Genomic DNA, 8908 nt, shown 5'->3' on the forward strand with positions numbered 1-8908 from the left:
CAATGTTTTATCTATTTTTAAGTTTTTCTTTTTTGTAAATTCTACGTATAGCTGTTTTATCTCTACAATTGCACTATTAACAGAAAAAGGGTTTGTTGATCAGCTGGAGTGGCGGTAAGGCAAATTAGCTGCAGGTTCACCACACTGCTGCCATTGTCTTCATACCGCGTCATTTAGCAGATATCCCACGTTCCTGATGCTGCAGCTTTTCTTTGCTTGTCAGATAAACAACGGTCCCAGAAGGCATGCTCATACCATTCAGATATAAATACAGGAGCACTAAGTTGAACTCCGCGAATTAGACCGACTATTTCGGGTAGCAAAGAGCTATTTAGCTGTGTCGAAAAAGAAAAAGAAAACTACTGAAATCTGTGTCTAGATGCTAGCTAACAGAGTCATGCCAAATTGACAAGTGGATGTAAAGACAGAGCACTAAGGCGGTTCAGAAAGTACTTCTGTTCCTCGAGAAAACAAGAGTCTACTACTGAGGAGCTAGCATGGGAGGAAGCATTTTAACTGGCAGTGCTTGCAGAACATCTCTGACCCTCAAGAATGTAGTGGAGCTCAGACAACATAGCGATATGTCACATATTTTCCAGCAGTCTCACTGGGCCTGGTGATCTTCACGACCTGTCCACGCCTCATGCCATAGTATCTTGCTATTGGATCCGTATATTGAATGCGAGGCAGCTGCGTCATCACAAGACAGCACAAGATCATCAGAACCTAGAGTACCACTATAACAATAAAAGCTAATATCTGCATTTTCTTTACTAGTGCACATACAACATTTCGCCTTATATCATTGATTGTAAGAGCTCCTAGTGTTTTGTCACAAAAACAAAAAAAAAGACATGTGTGCCCAAACTTTTCAAACGTGCAACCACTACCAAGTGAAAGGGGTAAGCAACACTACACTTAACCAATGCAGCTTCCTACTAAGTTCAGAGCATTACGCCTCTTACACTTAACAAACATCGCACAAGAACGAACAAGTACACCGAAACTGATATGAGTGTTGCAAATTCCAGTACACATGTCCTGACGTTATCCAACAGATCAAATACTGCTGTAGAAAATAGGCAACAGACCAGTGTCAGCAGAACACCCACAGACCACTAACCTATGGGATACATAATGCTCATGTATATAAGAACCCTTAACAACAAATTAACTCTGAAAGCAACACATCTGAAGCAGACCATATATCATTTTTAAGTTCTAAAAGAGCTTCTGATGTGTCCAACCTACTAGCTTATCCCGCTACCACCTGTGTCTCACAATCTCAGCTTTTCACAACACCACCATATTATGTTCATCAAAGTAGCATCTCAGCTAAGGTCTTACACATGATCAGTTTGCTGCTAGTCCTGATTCTAGACATGACAATATAGAATACACATGTTTCTAAATTACGATCAACCATAATTGTTGAATCAAGATGATTTAAGAGTAAGAAACCAACATGACCTAACAGTTGTCATACCTAAAGTAAATTAACAGCTAGCCAGGATATTCATCCACATATGTATATGAATCTTATTATCAGAAATGGCTTATCTACTATTTGTGCATGCATCAGGATATGTATGCCCTAGTAGTTCTGCAAGTAGGATTATATAAGATTGTGTCCTTACTATTGCGTTATTAAGGGATATGATCCTGGTACATGGGGTCTAACAAAACCCTTGGCCTCCTATGTGGCATACTAACATGCAAAACTGCTGCTTGTCAGGACAAAAAACCATCTACACAAACCAGGTAATGGGATAAAATAAAATGCCCCAGTTGGTTGGTGAATTATAGCTTAAGTAGACGGAACCTTTTCTTTCAAATCAATAATATGTTTTATCCCAACCCAACCATCTGGAATATGTACATGAAGGTATGCTGGAATACAGGTCACAGTTTATAGCTATAATTGTTTGTTCACAATGATTAACTGCTTTATGGCTCAAACAGGAATACATTTCACATAATGTCATGCTTGCATTGATCAGAATATCAGGTCAGTTACAGTGAGCAAAGGATTGGCAAATTTGTATGACCTGAGTTTCTTTCACGGTGTATTTCTCCAGCAGCGTCTTCTTCTGCTCCGGTGTGAGGAGCACGTGCTCGGGAACCAGATCGTGATTCTTAATGTTTATAAGAAGCTCCCCTTCCTGCAGGACAGCGCTACATTAAACGTCAGCCACCGGTTCCCATGGCGAGAGACACTGGATATTAGTCATACGAGCACGAGGCATGAATGTAGAGCGCGACCTGGAAGACCTGGAGCCGGAATTTAGCGGTCTCGATCAGTTTGTTGCGGGCAAAGGCGGTCAGCGCCTGCTGCACTACGAGTATGCCATTGGGGACGTTCTCCTGCGCCATCTTGTCGGCGTAGCTGGTGACCACCTTCGTGCCGGGCTTGGGCTCGTTCGGGAAGAAGACGTAGATCTGGAGGGGCATTGCCAACGCCGTCAATCAGCCGACGCCCTAGCTAGTACGGAAATCGTCGGGGAGGAGGTGGGGACGCACCTGGTCGTCGGGGTTGTCCTTCTTGGCGCGGTTGATGACGAGGTCGTCGCGGCGCACGGGGTCGCCGTACCGCCCGACGAACTCGCCCATGGTCATGTCGACGTCGGCGTCCAGCACCAGGTACCCGCGGTCCCGCAGCATCTGCATCACCGTGCGCCGGACGCGGAACAGCCGGCTCGTCTCCCCCTCCGCCGCCGCCATCCCTTGGCCGATCGCCCGCGCGAATTTTTCGCCTGCCTTTCGAGGAGGAAGGGCCGGAGGTAGGGTTTTGGGGGGAGGGAGAAGGGGAGGAGACACCGGCGCCGAGTAGCGAGGATTGAGGAAGAAGGGTCGGTTGGAGCCGGACCCCGAGACCGAGCTACGGGTCGTTCGCTTCGGTTCGGTCCTCTGTTTTTTTTTTTGAGAAATGGTTCGGTCCTCTGTTGCACGCTAGGGGTTGGTTTGGGCCGGACAATGATCTGGGCTGGGCCGGCCCTACCTTCTTTTCCTCCGCGGCTCCGACGAAACACGGCCACGGCGAACCCTAGATCTTAATTGGCCTTCCGCCGCGCGCCCTGACTCGTAGTGGCGGCCGTGGTGGTGGTGGGGACGAACAGCCGCCGGACACCCCCATCCCTGACCTGCCCTGGGTGATGCTGGATCGCATCGCCCACTGCACCTTGCCGGGCGACGACACAGATGCCGACGGCACGACATCGGAGGTCTCCGAGACCTGCACCGGTAGGCCCATCGCCGTCTCCCTCAGGGTCGCTCCGCCTCCCGCCGTGTCTCGTCTCTACCTCCACTTTCCAGATGGGCTCAGGCCAGAGATGAAGCTGCTGGAACCGCCCTCCGTCCTCGCGGCTCATGGCCGCTCCATACTTTTCCAGACCTATGTCCCTCACATTGACCAGTGCCGCCCCAACTATTACCCCATGGATTACTTCGTCTACACGGCCCCCGGCCGCCCAGGCAAGCGCCCGTTCCTAAGGCGGCTCCCGCCTTGCTTCAAGGGTGGGCAAGTGAACCCGGAAGTGGACAAGCTCTTCCTCCCGTACCGGTACCAGCAACAGCGGACGATGAACAGCGATAACATCGGCCTGCTGTGCTACGGCGAGGAGGAGTTCACGGTGGCCGAGCTCTATTCATGGGGCGAGCTCTGCCTGCTGCACCATGCACCTGGGAAGGCCATGGAATGGGAATTCAGGACGCTGCAGATGCCTTATGGCAAGGGCGTCCCTGACTTTCTGTATGGTTCCTGGAATACCGACTCCGTCATCCCCTTTGGCGGTTCCTTGTGCTGGGTCGATTGCTACCTCGGCTTGCTGTTTGTCACCGTGCATGGAGATCTTACAAGGCCGCCCCGCTATGTCTCGATGCCAGCAGATCTGGACACTCGTCGTCTCTATATTGACCCAGGGGTCCCTGACCCAGCACGCCGTGTGTGTGTCACTGACAGCGGCATGGTTAAGCTCATTTGTATCAGCGATGCTGCAGGCCGCAGCGTGCATATACATTCTTCTGATGTCAAAATCAGGACATGGAATCTGTCCAACGGGATATGGAAAAAAGATGCCACCATGGAAGCCCGTGAGCTCGAGAATGTTCTTTCCTCTGACAAGCGCCTGCCACTGCTCCTGCCAAAGTTTCCTATCATGAACTTGGTTGATCATGATGTTGTCTGCTTTGTGTTGAATAATAGAGACCGCAATTTCTGGCTGGTTGAGGTCAATCTGAGGAAGAAGGCGCTTGGGGCAGTCACCCTCTATACCAACGAAGAAAAAGAAAACCAAGCAGCAGCAGAAGAACACCTGACCTGGGATGACATTGTCCGCAATACCTTCTTCACCACCGTCTCCGTCAACTCCATCTCCTTCATCCCCAGCCAATTCACCATGTACTTGGATAAGCATGCCATCAAAAGGTACTTAAGTCTCATGTTATGTGATTATCCTTGCCATTCATGTTAATGTTAAATCTTCCATCTTGTAGCATTTCTTAGTGTTGTCTAGTACTACTTTTACTCATCTCTCATTTATGTTCTTGTTAATTTTTGAACTCAACTCAACAGAATGCGATGTTTAATTGCTAGATAATAAGCTTAGGAAAACTTATATTAGCTAAATGACAAATTAATCCTGTGAACCATGGTTTGTTGTATCACATCATAGCAACACACAATGTTGTAAATAGCGAGTTCACCTTTTAAATATTGATTAGTCATCCGATTTTTAATATGGTAGTTATATTCTGTACTTACTATTATTTATATTTCCCTTGGTAACAAGTAGAATTTTACATTTGCTCTTATATTGATGCCGATCTTCTTGAACATGATATCAGTATCGTACACAGGTCGGTCAGGTAATTGAATAAAGACATTATTAGGCAGTGTAAAACACAACTGAATATTTTAAACATTAACTTGTAAGTAGTACTACTAAAGCAAACACTAATTGCATGTAACAATATATCTCATGCATGCTTGCTTAAGAAGCACAATATTTAATCAGTATCCGATTGAATGGAAATATATTCTCTTCGATCAGGTAGCATAGTAGTTTGTCCATCAAGTAGTGGCAAGGATGTTCTGGTTCCATCAAATACTACATAATTACATAAACTGTGTGCCTCTGTTTGTGCAACATTTTATATTGTGAAAACAGAGGGAGTACAAATTACGTGGTGTAAAACAAATGGGAAACGTTTGTATTCACCCGACTGATCTTTCAGTGCACGTCAACCGCCTCCGTGGGCGTTCGATCTGTTTTGATCGGACGGCCAGGAGCCACCCTCATCTACGTCACGATTCTTGCAACTCCACCTCTGTTTCAGAAGCACTTCTGCAACTCAACAGTTGCTGCAGACGGACTACATGGCCAGGTATGCGGGTGCTCACCCGTGCTCGCCGCCGGCCAATCCAACCGTCGTCGTTCGCCGGCGAGGCAGGCCTTCGCCGTCCCAATTCCATCCCTCATCTTTTCTTTCGCCGCCTCACTTGTCGTCGGACGGGCAGCCGGCCGCCTTGCCGCTCACATCTCCGTGCCCTGCATCTAGATCGGGATCTCCAAGTCACCACCCGACGTCGGCGAAAGTGACTGAGATCCGCGCGGCCCAGTCGTCGTTTTAGTGGCGCGCGACGCAGGTCATGGCCTCTCCGTTGATGATGTCGGTGTCGGGGGAGCCCTCCCTACTGATCCGCCCCGGCCCTGCGCAGCATTTTTGTGAAACAAAGCCATTGTTGCAATAATTGTTTCTGAAACAAAGCTCTTGTTGTAAAGAAGGGACCCATACACAGAGATGCTTTTGTAACGTCGCCAATGTTTTTGAAACAAAGCTCTTGTTGCAATAGTCATCGATGTGTTTCTGAAACAAAGCCCTTGTTATAATAGTCACCGTTGTTTCCGAAACAATGCCCTTGTTGCAAAGACAACCTAGATCGGACGGCTCGCGAGGCGGTGGATCTTTTAAAAAGATCCGCCGGCCGACGCCTAGCACGCCCCAAAACAAATAGCCAAAAGAAATGACATTTGTTGCACTTTGCGTCATAAGGGCTATCTATTTTGTAGTTTTCTCTGTGACTGACATCTCCAGAAATATATGTCATAAATCCTGTTTATTGTTATTTTCATGGTCTGACATAATCTCGGTTTATTGACTTGTGCTCACATCTACATTTGCAAACAACAACAATTAGTTCTGCTCGATAGCCTCTGGCGGTCATCCTCTGCATGATCAAGTGTTGACATACTTTTTGCACTTCAGATTCATTCAGCTATTAACATGTATGTCTCCATCAGCAGCTGCTTTAGAGCATCTACCATTATGATATTTGTCAGAGTTGATTGCTCTAGAGTTTTATGTAACATGAAATTGGATTGTTAAATCTCTTTCACAGGCCCAAGTAGATAAACCAGAGCAAATTATTACATGCGTTTGAATATTTAGACTGCTTATGATACATTGTTTTCAGAGCACTTCATATTTTCATGTAACAATATGTCTCATGCATGCTTGCTTAAGAAGTACAATATTTAATCAGTATCCGATAGAGTGGAAATATATTCTCTTCGATCAGGTAGCATAGTAGTTTGTCCATCAAGTAGTGGCAAGGATGTTCTGGTTCCATCAGATACCACATAATTACATAAACTTTGTGCCTCAGTTTGTGCAACAGGGATATATTGTGAAAACAGAGGGAGTACAAATTACGTGATGTAAAACAAATAGCCAAAAGAAATGACATTGCACTTTGTGTCATAAGGGCTATCTATTTTGTAGTTTTCTCTGTGACTGACATCTCCAAAAATATATGTCATGAATCCTGTTTATTGTTATTTTCATGGTCCGACATAATCTCGGTTTATTGACTTGTGCTCACGTCTACATTTGCAAACAACAACACTTGGTCCTGCTCGATAGCCTCTGGCGTTCATCCTCTGCATGATCAAGTGTCGACATACTTTTTGCACTTCAGATTCATTCAGCTATTAACATGTATTTCTCCATCAGCAGCTGTTTAGAGCATCTACCATTATGATAGTCATCATAGTGGATTGCTGTAGAGTTTCATGTACATGAGATTGGATTGTTAAATCTCTTTCACACGCCAAGTAGATAAAGCGGAGCAAATTATTACATCCGTTTGAATATCTGGACTGCGCTTATGTATTTTCTGAGACAACTTATGTTTGCTTCTCACACTAATGATTTTGTTTGTTTGGGGAAACAAGTTACCATAGCCGCCTTGTCACCTAAGTTTGCTCTGTATTTTGATGAAGCCTTGGTTTCAGCAAGAAGTTAGAGGAGGAAGAAGTAAAGCGAGCAATAGAGAATGGATGGATTAAAGACTCAATAGGAGATGTTGAAGAAATCTGCTGATGCATTTATCTACTGCTGCTGCTGCTGCTACTACTAGCGCCTGCTGCACGACGACTATGCCGCTGATGACGTTATCTTGCTTCATCTTGTCGATGTAGCTCCTGCCTGTCTTCATGCCTGGCTTGGATTCGGGAAGAAGACGTAGATCTGCAGGGACATTACCAACATCGTCAATCAGTCAACACCCTACATTGGAAATCACGGGGAGGTCGGCGGAAGGAGAGGATGAGGGGAGTGGGTGGGTGCACCTGTTTCGCCAGGCTTGTTGTTCTTGATGCGCGGAGAATGAAGTAAAATTGAAGCAAAACAAGCAAAGCTTTGCCAGTTCCTCAAAAAAAAAAAAACAGTTATAATAAAGCTTGGCACTGGTCAGAGTCGAACTTGCAACTTTGCATGTACATAGAATAGGCCTCTCTCTGCGTGAAATTTCCCTCTGCTCTTTACTTCAGCTTGTAAAAAGTTATTTTAATCTCCGTTAGTCTTTACCTGCTCTCCTTTGTAAAAAGAAGCTTGTTCACTGTTTTCAAACTTTGGCTCAGGCTGGCTTTATGCCCGCCGTAGTTCCCTCAAAAGGCAAATCAGAGTTTCTTAGCAGATTGCAGGTTCAGGTTTTCCAGCCAACTGATTGCTTGACGCAACATTACAGTTTGGAGGTTGACAAGTATTAAAGGAGATTGGCAGTTTGGCACGGTTTCTAATTCTGCTTGCTAATTATTCCGTTACCTTCTTACTTGAGCAGTATTGCTATGCGTGCACTTCCATATGTCGGTAGTACTAATTTTCCAGGTTACCTTTATTCATCTGCACCTTATATGAACAGTATTGGTCTCGTAGCTTATTCACCACTTATCTCAACTATGCTCGGCTACAAGAGCATTTGTTGCAAAGTCATTTGTAATGAAAACGATATGCCTTTGACAATATGTGCATATTTATGTAAAAGTTGTACTAAGTCAGCAACATTTATTTTGGAATGGGAGAAATACTACTCCTACTTAGGAGGTGAGTATCGGAATAGTGGCGCAGGACTCCGTTTATTCAGGCAGAACAAACCAATAATGGCATAGTTTTAGCATTCAGGCAAAACAAACCAATAATGACATAGTTTTAGCATGCCTGACTCTGAAGCCTGAGCACCTTGACATCAAACGTCATCCAAAAATGCGAGTGTTTCTCATACGAGTTGCTGACAACATCTGATATCAGCAAAAAAAATCTTACCATTAATAAAGTAAACCAAATCCAACATATCACTTGTTTTCATAATATAACAATCAAAGGAGATGGCATCTACTGGTAAGAACACTTCAGCGTAAGCATGCGCAGGTCATTTCATCTGAAGATGCGTGTGCAACAGAATTAAGAACATACAATCATCAACTTAATAATTGTCCTAAGCAGCACATCAGTGGATGAATAGCAAGAAGCCAATAACTAGCAACAAATTGACCATCTGATGCAAAATTCAGGTTATCAGTTCATTGCAGTAAACACATACTTATGTAGTTATGTGACAATTGCATATGTA

General features: G+C 45.1%; 2 protein-coding genes across 5 annotated transcripts; one reads left to right on the plus strand and one right to left on the minus strand.

Annotated features, from left to right (window-relative positions):
• Positions 1 to 224: 224 nt before the first annotated feature.
• LOC125538793 (DNA-directed RNA polymerases II and IV subunit 5A-like) lies at positions 225 to 2832 on the minus strand. The gene is made up of 4 exons (XM_048702083.1): positions 2521 to 2832; positions 2263 to 2439; positions 2049 to 2162; positions 225 to 690 (listed from the first exon to the last, which is right to left on the minus strand). Exons 1-4 carry the CDS (start codon positions 2719 to 2721, stop codon positions 565 to 567), a joined length of 618 nt encoding a protein of 205 aa, XP_048558040.1. The 5' UTR covers positions 2722 to 2832; the 3' UTR covers positions 225 to 564.
• Positions 2833 to 3003: 171 nt separating this feature from the next.
• On the plus strand, positions 3004 to 7952 carry LOC125538791. 4 transcript variants are annotated; one of them, XM_048702079.1, is made up of 2 exons: positions 3004 to 4423; positions 7479 to 7952. In XM_048702079.1, exons 1-2 carry the CDS (start codon positions 3153 to 3155, stop codon positions 7672 to 7674), a joined length of 1467 nt encoding a protein of 488 aa, XP_048558036.1. In that variant the 5' UTR covers positions 3004 to 3152; the 3' UTR covers positions 7675 to 7952. The 4 variants fall into 4 exon arrangements, with proteins under 4 accessions (XP_048558036.1, XP_048558037.1, XP_048558038.1 ...); XM_048702080.1 differs by having other exon boundaries at positions 7281 to 7605; XM_048702081.1 differs by having other exon boundaries at positions 7293 to 7605.
• The last annotated feature ends 956 nt before the right edge of the window (positions 7953 to 8908 follow it).

Source organism: Triticum urartu, chromosome 2 (assembly GCF_003073215.2).
Source record: "Triticum urartu cultivar G1812 chromosome 2, Tu2.1, whole genome shotgun sequence".
NCBI lineage: Eukaryota > Viridiplantae > Streptophyta > Magnoliopsida > Poales > Poaceae > Triticum > Triticum urartu.